The 14745-nt window shown below is 43.8% G+C and overlaps 1 protein-coding gene across 13 annotated transcripts in view; it reads right to left on the bottom strand.

Moving 5' to 3' along the window:
- The window catches only part of LOC131362395 (NACHT, LRR and PYD domains-containing protein 12-like), a 54173-nt gene that overhangs the window by 38271 nt on the left and 1157 nt on the right, over positions 1–14745 (bottom strand). For 3 of the 13 annotated variants that reach the window (XM_058404329.1, XM_058404330.1, XM_058404339.1), the window contains exons 3-5: positions 12594–12658; positions 9377–9481; positions 3705–3815 (exon numbers count right to left, since the gene is read on the bottom strand). The exons of 1 other annotated variant lie outside the window; for it this stretch is intronic. In XM_058404329.1, the coding sequence (XP_058260312.1) occupies positions 3705–3815; positions 9377–9481; positions 12594–12652 (275 nt within the window). In that variant the 5' untranslated portion in view covers positions 12653–12658. Of the gene's footprint in view, positions 1–2985; positions 3353–3704; positions 3816–9376; positions 9482–12593; positions 13971–14745 lie in introns of those variants that run through there. 9 more of the 13 variants (XM_058404335.1, XM_058404337.1, XM_058404333.1 and 6 more) reach the window with 7 other exon arrangements.

The raw sequence follows: 14745 nt of genomic DNA, 5'->3' as shown, positions 1-14745 counted from the left end.
CGGTGGTGGCTCAAGTGGTTAAGGCTCTGGGTTGTTGATCAGAAGAACCCCACCAGGGGTTCAAGCCCCAGCACTGCCAAGTTGCCACTGTGGGGCCCAGTGAACAAGGCCCTTAACCCTCTCTGACTCCTCCCATCATTTCAGAACCTTACTATTAATAAAGGAGCTCATTAAATCATTACATTTTCTCTCACACAGGTATGCCATGCAGTATTATCTCTTATACAGCTTGTGTGTGAAGCAGTGCCATGTAGATCCTGTATTATTTACTATTATTTTACAATAATCTATATTATACATGCACCTTATTTCATTCCTGATTTATGCTGCCACTACTTTATTTATTATTCTTTGTTTATTTTTTTATTTTTTACAGTTTCTCTTCTCTTCTCTTATTGTTCTCTCATCTCTCATTCTCTCATCTCTCCTGCTGCTTGTATCTTGTCTACTTTATGCTCTTGGTGACTTTTCTATAGTATTTCTTTGAGGGTCGAATGTGGTCGAGACCCGAATCAATAGTCCTAGCGACGCCCCTGGGCCCAGTCATCTATGGCAGGTACAACAGAACGTTCTCCAGACCACGAGAACAGAGGGGGTTGGTAACCTAGGATACATTGAAAGGAAGTGAGGCCCATGGAAGAGTGAATGAGGGAATTTTGAGCATACTCTGCCCACAGGAGGAACTCACTCCAACTCACTTGTTGTTGGCAGGTGAAGAATGAATGGAGGTATCTGCCGATCTCGATTTAATCACTCAGTCTGACCACTGGACTGAGGATGATATCCTGAACTAAGACTTATGTTGATACCCAAATGTGTGCAAAAGGCTGGACATGAATTGGAGCCCTCGGTCCGAAACTATGTCTTCAGGGATGCCATAAGTGTGGAAAATGTGGTATAGTAGTGTAGTTGCTGTTTCCATAGCTGTGGGCAAAGCCTTGAGGGGGACCAGGAGGCAAGCCTTCGAGAACCTGTCAATAGCTAGGAGGATTATAGTTTGTCCCACAGAATTGGGGAGGTCAGTAATGAAATCCAAAGCCACGTGGGACCAGGGTCGCTTGGGGATAGACGGAGGCTTTAACAGGCCCATGGGGAGCTGCCGGCTAGTCCGAGACTGAGCACAGATATTGTAGGTCCCCATGTAGTCCTTTACGTTGTGAGCTAGTGTTGGCCACCAGAACTGGTTGTGGACTAGGGCAATGGTACGCCTGAGCCCAGGGTGGCCAGAACTGGGTGTTTAGTGAACCCACTATAGTACTCTTGGACAAAGGGGGTTTGGTATGAAGAGCTTGGTAGGTGGATAACCAGGTAGTGGAGGATCGTTGGTCTGATTGTATGCTGTCCAAAGGGCTTTCAATGGAAATGGAGAAACATGGTTGCACTTGTACCTTGTGGAGACAATGTTCCTGACAGTGCTGTGACCAGCGGGTAAATTCTCCTTTCTTCCAGGATATGGTAAGGTTGTGTAACTGTAGCCATAGGAAGCCTAAGATTATAGGGTTTGAGGGGGTGTAGATGACATAGAACATAGTCTCTTCAAAGTGCAGTAATCCAACTTGCAATGTGATAAGACGGGTTCACTTGACAATGAGACCTCCCCCAATTGGACGGTCGCCATTGTGGGCAGATGCAGCTTTCCTGCGAGTGTTGTGACCAAACAATCAGAAACAGAATTTACAAGGGTGCCCTGAGGGTCCAATGTCTAGTGGGCCCTGTGCTCACTGCCTGGCACTGTGGAGCTTCACTGGCATTTACCACTGAACACCAGAATTGGCAGGTCCCACACTGGCACCCTGTGTTTTTCACAGATGAGAGCAGGTTCACCATGAACACGTGACAGACATAAAAGGGTCTGGAGAAGTCTTGGAGAATGTTATGCTGCCTATAAGATTGACCGGTTTTGGTGGTGGGTCAGTGATGGTCTGCGGCAGCATATCCATGGAGGGACACACAAACCTCTAAAGGCTAGACAAGCCTCTAAAGGCACCCTGACTGCCATTAGGTATCGGAATGAAATCCTTGGACCCATTGTCAGACCCTATGCTGGTGCAGTGGGTCCTGAGTTCCTCCTGGTGCACGACAATGCCCAGCCTCAGGAAGCAAGAATATGCAGGCAGTTGCTGGAAGATGAAGGAATTGATACCACTGACATATATTTAAGTCCGGAAGTAAAAACCAGAAGTAGAACCGGAAGTTTCAAAACTCAGGTGAGAGTTCCCTCTGCTGGTCAAGTGGGAAAATTGTGGGTGCTTTCGTGACAATACAGTTTCTGTCCTGGAAAAGTGAAGCAATTCGAAGATCAGGGTTTCTGTTACTGGTGTAGATGTGATGCACCCTGTCTACTAGGGATGCAACAATACAGTTAACCCAGGGTTCAATACCTACTGCTGTATTTTAACCACAGTTTTTGGTTCAGTTCAGATGGCTTGGCAAATTAAAGGGGTTTTTTTTCACTATTCTTTGCTTAGGTGACAGGAACAGTATGTTAATAAGAAAAAAAAACTGGTTTTAGTTGCAATTCTCTTTATTTTACTTAAATGCAAAAATCAACTTGTACACATTCATAGTGTACAGAAAATAGTTAGATATAAAAATCAGTGCTTGTATGACTTTCTTACAGGGGACGGGTTTGGAGTATGGCGCTCTTTTTTTCCCAATCCACTATGTAATGATCAGTCACTGTGAGATAACTCTCTGTTACCCACAAGGTCCAACTATCTGTTGTTAGAGCAAGGCTTTGCACTTTAGCCAATTCGTTTTTGATTTTTTTGCGCATCTTTCTGTAGAGGTTGGGAATTACCTTGGTGCCCAAAAAAAGGATGTGGTGGTAGTGTGTAACAGGGTTTGAGCATGAAAACACCTGCAAATCTTTAGCAATAAACACCCCTACTGCATTTGTGATTTTTTGTGTCTTTCGGAACCAGTTGGGTATGAATGCTGGAAGGAATCAGCTAGGGACTGTTGCTTTTTGGATGCCTGTGTTACCTGCTCTGCCATCCTGCTTCCAGACAGTGATATCGCTGGGTGATGGAGCTGCAGATGTGGAGTCATATTGGAAGTATTTCCATTTGAGTAGTAATTCGTGTGTAACAGTGCTTGCACACAGTCATTTTTTGTTTAGCATTTTTGTTTCATTGGCATCATAGTCAACAACAAATCCAAAATGTCAGCGGTGCTTCTTCGTATTTGTCTCACTTCACCGCTCACCATGGTTAGATTGTGAAATCTGACACCAGCTTTACAAGCATGGTTAAGCGCTTCTAACTTTAGCTTGCACTGATTGGATTTTTACTTGCGGAGAGGCGTGTCTGTCTCAGCGTGTAGACATACAGTACAGGCAGACACAAACAGGCTGTTCAGAAGTAAAAAAAAAGGCATGGTTATTTTTATTTCGTAGAAAAACCTGAAAAAAAAACACAGTTCACATACACATATTGAACCGTGGAGGATGTACCGAATGGTTCAATATTATATTGAGTATTGTGGCATCCCTACTGTCTACTCTATCAAGCTATTTCTAAGTTAAGGGGTCCACAAGGGGAAATAAAGTGGAATGTAAAAACCTATCATGCACTACACAGAAGAAGTAAACGTTTCTTCATATCTCTGTGTAGTGTGTTTATATAACAATGTAGATTTGTATTATTGTTGAAACAAGACATAAATGTCATAAATGAGTTGAGTGGTGAACTAAGGGATGTTACCTGACTGCATGTAAAGAGTCTGTAATGTTCCAAGGAAGATCCATAGACACATCACTCTTCATGGAGATACTGCTGGGTTCTGGTGAGTCTGATCTCTTTATCTGTATAGGCCTGTACAACAATACATCAATACAGAGTGAGCATGAGACAGAAATGAGTCTGAAAACTGGGATACAATTACATGACCTCTACCTCTTCTCATATATGGAGTCTGAAATATATATATATATATATATATATATATATATATATATATATATATATATATATACACACTATATTGCCAAAAGTATTCACTCACCCATCCAAATAATCAGAATCAGGTGTTCCAATCACTTCCATGGCCACAGGTGTATAAAATCAAGCACCTAGGCATGCAGACTGTTTTTACAAACATTTGTGAAAGAATGGGTTGCTCTCAGGAACTCAGTGAATTCCAGTGTGGAACTGTGATAGGATGCCACCTGTGCAACAAATCCAGTCATGAAATTTCCTCGCTCCTAAATATTCCACAGTCAACTGTCAGCTGTATTATAAGAATGTGGAAGTGTTTGGGAACGACAGCAACTCAGCCACGAAGTGGTAGGCCACGTAAACTGACGGAGCGGGGTCAGTGGATGCTGAGGCGCATAGTGCAAAGAGGTCACCAACTTTCTGCAGAGTCAATTGCTACAGACCTCCAAACTTCATGTGGCCTTCAGATTAGCTCAAGAACAGTGCGCAGAGAGCTTCATGGAATGGGTTTCCATGGCCGAGCAGCTGCATCCAAGCCATACATCACCAAGTGCAATGCAAAGCGTCGGATGCAGTGGTGTAAAGCACGCCACCACTGGACTCTAGAGCAGTGGAGACGCGTTCTCTGGAGTGACGAATCGTGCTTCTCCATCTGGCAATCTGATGGACGAGTCTGGGTTTGGCGGTTGCCAGGAGAACGGTACTTGTCTGACTGCATTGTGCCCAGTGTAAAGTTTGGTGGAGGGGGATTATGGTGTGGGGTTGTTTTTCAGGAGCTGGGCTTGGCCCCTTAGTTCCAGTGAAAGGACCTCTGAATGCTTCAGCATACCAAGACATTTTGGACAATTCCATGCTCCCAACTTTGTGGGAACAGTTTGGAGCTGGCCCCTTGCTCTTCCAACATGACTGTGCACCAGTGCACAAAGCAAGGTCCATAAAGACTTGACTGGCCTGCACAGAGTCCTGACCTCAACCCGATAGAACACCTTTGGGATGAATTAGAGTGGAGACTGAGAGCCAGGCCTTCTCATCCCACATCAGTGTGTGACCTCACAAATGCGCTTCTGGAAGAATGGTCAAAAATTCCCATAAACACACTCCTAACCCTTGTGGACAGCCTTCCCAGAAGAGTTGAAGCTGTTATAGCTGCAAAGGGTGGACCGACGTCATATTGAACCCTATGGATTAGGAATGGGATGTCACTTAAATTCATATGCGAGTCAAGGTAGGTGAGCGAATACTTTTGGCAATATAGTGTATATATATATATATATATATATATATATATATATATATATATATATATATATATATATTTTATTTAATCAACATTTTATTTATTTATTCAGGTTTAGTTCACACCAGGAACATATATCACCGTCCAATGAACTATATACAAATAGATACCATGAAGCTGTCCACTTAAAAAATGACAAAAATAAAAATGAAAATAAAGTCAGATAAGCACAGAAAGCATGTCATCTTTTTAGTCTATCTAGCAACATCACAGCAATATTTCACCACCTATGATTAGTGTTGTCCTCCGTGCCATTGAGCCTGAGCAGTGGAGCCTTTCAGCAAGACAATGTTTCTAAAATAAGATGAAAGTTGCAGAAGTGGATAGCTCTATCCATAACTTCAAAATAGTCTTTCTATAAGGTCCTTTGTTCGTTCAGCTGAAAAGTTTAGTCATCTAAGAATAAGTCTTCTTATCTAATAAGAAGTTGAGGATCTCTTGTTATATCCAAACAAAGGAAATCAGAAAAAAAACAGTACATACGAATTTCCAAAAAGGAACCACCACTGGGCATTCCCAAAACACATAGAAGTAGGAGCCTACTGCAGATTTATTACATAAATAGCAGTAAGTATCATATCTATCCTTCATAAGCCATATGAATCCCCTTCATATCTAGTCAGATTAAACTCATTGAAAAAACCTCTAGGTGGTGGAAGAGGCAACAAAATTTTAATACAAAATTAACCCTGGAAAGTACATTCATTTTAATTGTAGATATTTTTTCAGTGGAGAGCCAAACATAAGGGACCACTTGTCTAAAGGACCACTTGTCTAAGTAATCCCTGATCTTATCCTGGCAAGTTTTATAAGTCCGGATGCTCTTTGTGGATTATAGCTCAGCATTAAAAACCATTCCTCCCTACAAACTGGTGGACAAATTTGAGGAATTGGGACTTCCACACTCCACCTGCATGTGGATTAACAGCTTTCTGTCAGATCGTAGTCAGAGGGTCAGAGTGGGCCGACACACATCTACAGCCCTCAGCCTCAGCACTGACTTCCCACAGGGCTGTGTGCTGAGCCCCCTCTACACTCTCTACACCCACAACTGCACCCCCGCTCACCATAGCAACACCATTGTGAAGTTTGAGGAAGACACTACGGTAGTGGGACTCATATTGGGTGGGGATGAGTTGCCTTATGGGGTGGAGCAGCTGTTGTGGTGGTGTAAAGAGAACAACCTGCTCCTCAACACCACTAAGGCCAAGGAGCTGATCACTGACTACAGGAGGAAGAAAACAGACATTATTCCACTTTCCATCAGTGGGGACTGTGTAGAGAGGGTAGCTGACTTCCAGTTCCTGGTCCTGGTCCGGTCCAGTTCCAGACCGAGGAGGGCCTGACTTGGAGCACGAACACCTCTGAGCTGCTGAAAAAGACCCAGCAGAGATTCTCCTTACTTAGAGGGCTGAGGAAGAACAACATCATTCAGAGACTACTGGTGTCCTTCTACAGGGTGCTCCATAGAGAGCATCCTGACATACTGCATCGAGGTATGGTTTACCAGCTGCACAGTGGCTCTGAGGAAAGCGCTAAAGAGGGTCATATACATGGCCCAGAAGATCGTTGGCTGCCCTCTCCCAACAGTGGAATAACTACACAGTTCACAATATATTAAGAAAGCCCAAAGCATCCTTAAGGACACATCACACCCCGGACATGATCTGTTTGAACTGCTACCGTCAGGCTGGCAATACAGAACAATCAAAGCCAGGACAAACAGACTAAAAAACAGTTTTTATCCAACAGCCATAACTGCACTCAATAATCTAAAACACTGTTTACATGGGAATGCGCAATAGGTGATGAATGTATGATTGTATGTGGGATAGGCTGTCAACTTATTTTAGTTAGGTTTTTTATTTTATACCATTTTCTTTATTTTTTAAACTAATTAGTATTTTTAAATTGTTGAAGGTTGAGTGTATGTATGACTGCTGCACTTTTTTGACTGTTTGACACTAAAATTTCATACATGTAACATGGTACAATGACAATAAACATGCATTCTATTCTATTCTATTCTATTCTATTCTATTCTATTCTATTCTATATTATAATTACAATTAGATATGAAATGGATTAAGGGAGATATAGAGATGCCCAAATATGTGGACTGCTTTACTATGGGGATCATGGAGGGCTGTTGGACTCCTGTCCGGCTGCCTCATTCAGAGGCATTAAAGCAGATATATTCCAACTGATTTTGTAACCTGAGTGTGTGCCAAATGTGTTGAAAAGATTGAAGAACTTAGGAATGCACAGAGAAATATTGGAAACTTAGAAAGGGTATCTGCAGGTTTATAAGAGTTAGATTTAAGACCTTTTCAATACCATGCAGAATGAAATCTAAGACCAAGAGGGTCTTTTTCAGCAGCTTCAAGAGTGTCATAAGATGTTCCTGGATTTGCTATCTTCTTTTTCCTAACTGCATCCATGTACATGGTCACTGATGGCCAGACCTCCAAAGCTCTCTACACGTCTGGTAGATTTTCAAGCCACCTGTGTCCACAGAATGAAAGTGGAAATTTTGTGCATTTGGTTAGAGCAGTAAAATCCTCCCTCCTAGCTGGTACATTGGAAAGAGTATGTGCAAGGCCCTCAGAACCTTCTCCAGGTGCCAAATGGAGAAGCCATGTTTGCAGGTGTTGTATAGGGTGTGGAGGCCACAGCTCCCCACCACAATTAGCTGTGTGCCACCAAACTGCTCGTGATGCTCCTGTTCTAAAAACGTCCAACTGACATTTGGTACATCTATAGAAACAGAGAGTATCTTTTCAGTTTGAACTGCAGTGCACATTCCTAGAAAAAAAGTAAATAATTGAGAAAAAATTAAAGTGTTGCGATGAAGCCAAGCCTAGCGTTGTTCTGATGTCTGCTGGAGCGGAGGTCGTGGCATGGGCATTGCTAGGCCATTTTTTTGTGTGTGTAGCCCCCCTAACATTTCTACTCAGCCCCCCTAAAAATTCTGTGATTTTCCATAAACTGTAAACAAATTGGTGATCGCCTCAGCCCCCTTTAAATTTCATATAAAAACGGCAGGCTCTTCCCCGTCTCTCAGCGCGTTCTTCAACCCGCAGACCATGGCGTCGCACAGCGAGGAACAGAGCATTTTACAGATTTACATTTACATTTAGATTTACAGAAGTTAGCAGACACCCTTATAATAGCTGTATAATAACTGTAGTTTATTATAATGTCCAGTTATGTCTGTTACCTTTTAACAGACTTCAACAACAAACACAAGACAAGAATGGTCTACCAGAATGGCCTGAGGTGGAGGGACTGATGGGTAACGTAGTCCTTACACAATAAACACACAGTGATGGTGACATAAACTTCAGAAGCTCAATAAAATAAAAAAAACAAATCAGAGTCCATAATTCTGTCCTTTGACTTGTGCACCTGTAGCGTTTACTACTAATCAACCAAACACAACTTTCCTCATTCACTGGTTTTATTCAAGAACTATAGGGTTGCTGTTCTGGCTGCAACCCATGCCGTACAACAACCAAAACAAAAACTAGCTGCCCTCCTAACCTGCCAGCTAACCACGCCCCCAAAAACTTCCCACCTCCCTTAAAGTGAACACCAGTTAACAGTTAGAGCCAGCTCCTATTAAGTAACAACACTTAACATCCTCATCCCAACTAATGTCTTCAACACTGTAATGACATTACACTGCCCCCCCCTGCTAAGACAAACCCTCGTCCCCGAGTGGGCAAACAAAGTCTTTGAGGTACTCAGGCCTCTGCCTCAGCCTCTTCGTCCGCACATCAGGCTGCTGGCTTGAGCCTACCAGGAAATGGGGGTTTGAGGCATGGGGTACAGAAGAAAATTCTTGGGCAGGGGCCGAGTATGAGGTGCTTAAAGGAAAAGGTTCCTGAACAACTGAAGTTTGTGGCAAGGGGTCAGCATCCCTATTACTCTGTGAGGTCTGTGGTTTGGCCGTCTCTGATTGGAAAGGGCTAGTCAGGGTACCTCTGTATGGGGCTAATCCATCTCTGTGCAGAGCTACCTTCCTGCTTTTATGAGGCATCTGTACCCTATACACTACCTCTCCCACCCAGTGGCAGTCAAGCTTAAAGGAATGTCCTCTTTTTTTCCTCGGACTGTAGACCCAAACTGATTCGCCCACCTGAAAGTCTCATCCCTTACTCCGGACATCATAGTTCCTCTTCTGCCACATACCAGCCTTTCCCAATTGATCCCTAGCAAACACATGGACCGTTTCCAGTCGATCCTGTCCGAACAGACAGTATAATTATGTATTAATTCCAGGGAAAGTTATCTTCCAAGCCACGAAAGAATAACTACTTTATAAAGTACTAGCTGTAATTTAGCATGTAGCAAGAGCAATGTTCAGATACCCCGAAATTGTGAGCAAAGCACAGAGACAATCACTCATGAATAAAATGCATTTAATAAAACAGAAACACACAACACATACTAACTATGACACACGTACATAAAAGACAGAATAAGGCCTATAGAAAGAGAATAAGAAGGTAAATAGAGATAGAGAGTAAGGAAGGGAATACGAAGGAAATCAGAACGAGAGAGAGAGAGAGAGAGAGAGAGAGTGAAAGAGATATGGAAATAGAGAAGAGATCAAATATATATAAATGGCAAGTTTCAAATCGAGTTTTGGTTACAACCGTGTGAGAATCATCAGGGTAATTAGGATTTGCCTTAATAAAGGGGCTTCAGCTTAAAATTGCAGACCTAAAATAATTAGTAATTTTTACTTGCATTGGTTCGTTGATAAGAGTCCTGATGTAGTGGACCAAGGAGGGTCGGAGATTCAAAGTCCTCAGAGTAAGCAAGAGATTCTGCTGGTACGAAAAAGGTTTTGGTGGTGCAAACAAAAGTTCTCCGATTGAAGCTGCCGGCAAAGTCTCAGAAGAAAGTGAAAGTCTTGTCCCGAAGAAAGATCGGAGTCGAGTCAGGCCCCGATAGATGGGTGCTTAGGGTTTTTATTGATCCCTTGGTCGCATCCAGTTTTTCAGAGTAACCAATCCAACACCTGAACTTTTGGAGGGAAAGAGTTTCTTTGTCTCCACTCGGGCACTCATTTGCATACTTTATCGTGAAATCGGAGAATGGATAAGGTTTATATTAACGTATCGTAGGCTCATATTATGTACTTGAATGACCACATGGCCTACACTATTGCTTCTAAAAGTAAAAGCAGATCATTTTGATAGTAGACACGAAAGAGACAGTATGAGAGGAGAGGAAACTGGGTATAGGCAATTAAAACCTACATTCTTATCTTATAAAACATGTTCTGTTTCATGCAAAACACAGAACAACAGGTCATGAGTGGTAATACAACCATAAAAATATAAAGGCAAAAGGGGAATACATATACATAGGTGTGTTGGGTATGGGTCAGGTAGGGTTTTACTATTGTTTTATTGAAACTTGAATAAAGGAACTCTCCTTATGTGTGTGCGTGTGGGGGTCAGGACGAGCGTTTCCAGATGCTTTGGGTGCGCGTGTGTGTGTGTGTGTGGGTAGGTGTGTGTGTATGTGTGTGTGTGTGTCTTCAGTCAGAACTTTGGTCACCCCCCGGTCAAGACGTCGATTCGGTTTAGATTAGGGAATTCTTGTTGACTTTTAACAGCTGTAAAACTGCTGGGCGCAGGGTGATTTGTGTGTTAAGGTCACAAGTTGATGGCGAGTCCCAGGGGTGTGAGGCTGGGCTATCAGTACTGATGGTCTGCAGAACTCCAACATTCATGGTGGTGGAATTCCTAATTTGTCTCCAGACTTGTTGGGGGGTCAGGCGTTATCCAGAGCCATCAGACATCCCGGAGCCTGGCTCTCATGAGTTACAGCATGTCGGTTGAGGTATAATGAAACAACTATAAGCAGTGATAGCTCAATTGTGAGCTGCGTAATAGTTAATTGAGTTTTGAGAAGGATGCAACTGACTCCATGAGCAAGTCATCTGACCTGGAGACGCTACACCTGCAACAACCTTGCATACTCCGGTCCAGCTGGTACAGCTGGTGTATCTGGGAGCTTCCCAAACAACAACTCTGGTGGGGTCCGAAGCTCACATCCCAGCATAAGCAATGCAGGGGTGCACTGAGTAGAGTCCTGTACCGCTGATCTGTAGGCCATGAGAATAAATGGAAGGTGAGTTTCCCAGTCCTTCTGGTGGTCAGCTGTGAGGATGGCCAGCTGCTGGGCCAAGGTCCTATTAAATCTATCAACAAGACCATCACTTTGGGGATTCAAGGGAGTTGTACGTGTTTTCTGCATGCCTAGCCATTCACACAGGGCCGCAAACAGCCTGGATTCAAAATTCCTCCCCTGATCACTATGAATTACCTCTGCCATCCCGAACCTGCTAAACAGAGCCTCCACCAGGGCATCAGACACTGTCCCTGCTTCTTGGTTTGGAATCGCATAGGCCTCTGGCCACTTAGTAAAATAGTCCATAGCAGTGAGTACAAAATGGTTACCTTTTTCCGTGACAGGAAATGGGCCCATGATGTCCACAGCAACTCTTTCCATTTGGGCCCCCACAGCCTGCTTCTGCAGTTCTGCCTGGGACTTGTCGAGAGGGCACTTATAGGCAGCACAAGCATCACATTGAAGGCAGAAATCTTCCACGTCTCGTCTGTGCCAACCCCAGTAGAACCCTTGACAAAGGAGGTGTAGGGTTTTGGACACGCTGAAATGGCCAGCCCCACGACTCCCATGACAAGCCAATAACACAGACTCCCTCAAAGCCTTGGGCACCACCACTTGCCATCTGGACTCCCCAGTGGCAGGTTCCTTCCATGCATGCTGGAGCACCCCATCACTCAGCCGGTGTCAAATTTGGACCACAAACCCTTTGTGACCAATGAGTATCCCCCAAAATGGGCCTGCAGCCACTGCAGAACTGGCTTCAGATCCCCATCTTGCTCCTGCTGTGCCCTCCACTCAGGTGTGTCAACCACCAACAGTGCCCCACAAGCGGGCTGTGCAGGCTCATTTTCTTGACACAGTTCCCTCTCCCGTGTCTCTCTTTTCTCACAGTAATGGCAGCCCCCAGCAGCCATCGAGACGAGATGAGGAGACAATGCATCGGCGTTGGTATGGTGAGACCCCGCCCTGTGAACTACTGTGAAGTTGTATGAGTGGAGCTCCTCCAACCACCGAGCCACTTGACCTTCGGGCTCACTGAAGGACATCAACCATTGAAGCGCTGCATGGTCAGTTCTTATTGTGAACGCAACACCGCCCAGGTAGTATTTAAAATGCCTCACTGCCATAACCACTGCAAGCAGCTCCCATCTGGTGACACAATAGCGCCTCTCACGCTTGTTAAAGACCCTATTAAAATATGTAATCACCTTCTCACCCTCAGATCCGGTCTGTGGCAACACCGCCCCAACACCAGCATCGCTTGCATCCGTGTCTAAAACAAAAGGCAGATCAGTGTCAGGAGGAACAAGAACTGGGGCTTTAATTAATGCCTGCCTAAGGGTATCGAATGCCTTCTGGCACTCATCAGTCCATACAAAGGCACAGTCTTTCTGTTGGAGGTGGAAGAGTGGTGCAGCTATGCACGAAAACCCTTTTACAAACCTCCTATAGTAAGATGCTAGCCCCAGAAAACTCTTCAACTGCTTAAGGTCTGTAGGGGCTGGCCAGTCTCTGATAGTGTTAATTTTTTCCTGGTGCCTATGCCCTCCCTCCCCAGAGGCCAAGGAACTCAACTTCCCACCTCATAAAGTGGCATTTATCTGGATGTAATTTTAGGCCTGCCACCACCACTCTTCCAAGCACACGACTGACAGAATCAAGTGCTCTATCGAATGATGCACCATGAACTAGCAGATCATCCAAATATACAAGACATTCATGGTGAGGAACTCCCTCCAACACTTTGTCCATGAGCCATTCAAACGTGGCAGGTGCATTGCAGAGCCCAAAAGGAAGGACCTTGAACTGCCGTTGGCTAAAATTTGGAGGGGCTCACCTTGTCTTCGGTATCTGTTATGAAATTCTGTCCTTAAAAGGACAGGCTGACTACAATGTCCAAACCATCTATGAAGGCCCCCAACCAGTGCATTATAATCATTCCGCTCCGCAGGGCTCAGTAACAACAGGCATGCAGCTGCATCATCAGTGAGGCACAGTGCTAGCTGTAAGGCTTTATGGTTTACAGACCAGCCTGCAGCATCAGCTAACAATTCAAACTGGGCTCGGAATGCATCCCAATCTGTCTTACCGGAGAACCGTGGTGTTTTAATAGCACGAATGTCTGAATCTCGGACATACTCCCTGGGGAACTGGGGGCCGCAAGGATTGTTTACATCCTGCGTCATCACATCATAGTGAGAGCACAGCACGCCAGCTTGCACATGCGCCGTTATTTCTGCGCCATTTTGTTGAAGCACATATTTCCCGCGCGACGCGATGAGGGGCGCAAAGCCAGCTTCCGCAGCTTGCAACCTGATAGCCTCACTCTTTCCGTCCGCCTCTCCCGAAATCCAGTGCGGATCTACCACCTGGCTGTGTGTCCACAAACACTCGTTTTTTATATCCATGCTCTCCACCGGCATCTCTAGTTTCACTTTCGCCTGCGCGCCGTAATCCATCTCAGCAGGAATGCACAGTTCTTGCGTTTAAGTCACTTCTGACACCAAATGTAGCATTTACTACTACCCAGTGGGCACACTGATATCAATTTGATGTCAAATATTAGTCAAGACTTGATCAAGATGCTATAACATTATTTTAAATTCAGTTTGGAAAGCAATTTCTTCCAGTGGTAATTTATTTAAAATAGGAACTTAATCCTACACTGAAATTGGTTTATTAAAAATTCAAATTCAAATTCAAATTTTATTTGTCACATACGAAATCGTACACAGTACGACATGTAGTGAAATGCTTTTTACGACTGTGTTACATGAAAGAGGAAAGAGTAAAAAAGAAAATGTGTGGACACGAAAAGATAGGGGATATAGTTAAGAAGTATAGGGAAAATAGGGGAAAAAAATATTTTATTTATCAGCCACCATGCTGCCCATTAGACTGAACCTTAAAAACCGAAATTAAAATGACCCCAAAATTAACATTACTCTTTTGACATTACAAAACCAGCTTAACAATGAGAATTCCTTGTGTTAAAAGTGTTAAAAGTTGCCCAAAATAATTTATATTCTACATTTTTATGAGTAGTCAACACATTTACCTACATGATAAAAAGACACAGCGCGAGTCAGCGAGCCTGATAAAAGTTCACTTTAATGTGAAAGGGAAGGGTTTGTTAGGATTGATTCTGGAGTCTTCAATTGGATCTCGTCACCCCTCCCCCATTGCAAAGCGCCATCTACAGGTGTGGCGGTGAACAGCAGAGAAAGCATTTGTCAGTGCGAAAAGGAATAATTTCAGGGAATAATAAAAAGAAATAAATATTAGATTAATTTCAAATTTGAAGGGATGCCTGTTATTGTTATTCAGACAAGAAATTTCAAGGTATTTTCACTGTGAAAA

Source organism: Hemibagrus wyckioides, linkage group LG12 (assembly GCF_019097595.1).
Source record: "Hemibagrus wyckioides isolate EC202008001 linkage group LG12, SWU_Hwy_1.0, whole genome shotgun sequence".
NCBI classification, from domain to species: domain Eukaryota; kingdom Metazoa; phylum Chordata; class Actinopteri; order Siluriformes; family Bagridae; genus Hemibagrus; species Hemibagrus wyckioides.
This window is presented reverse-complemented; position numbering and strand designations above follow the sequence as displayed.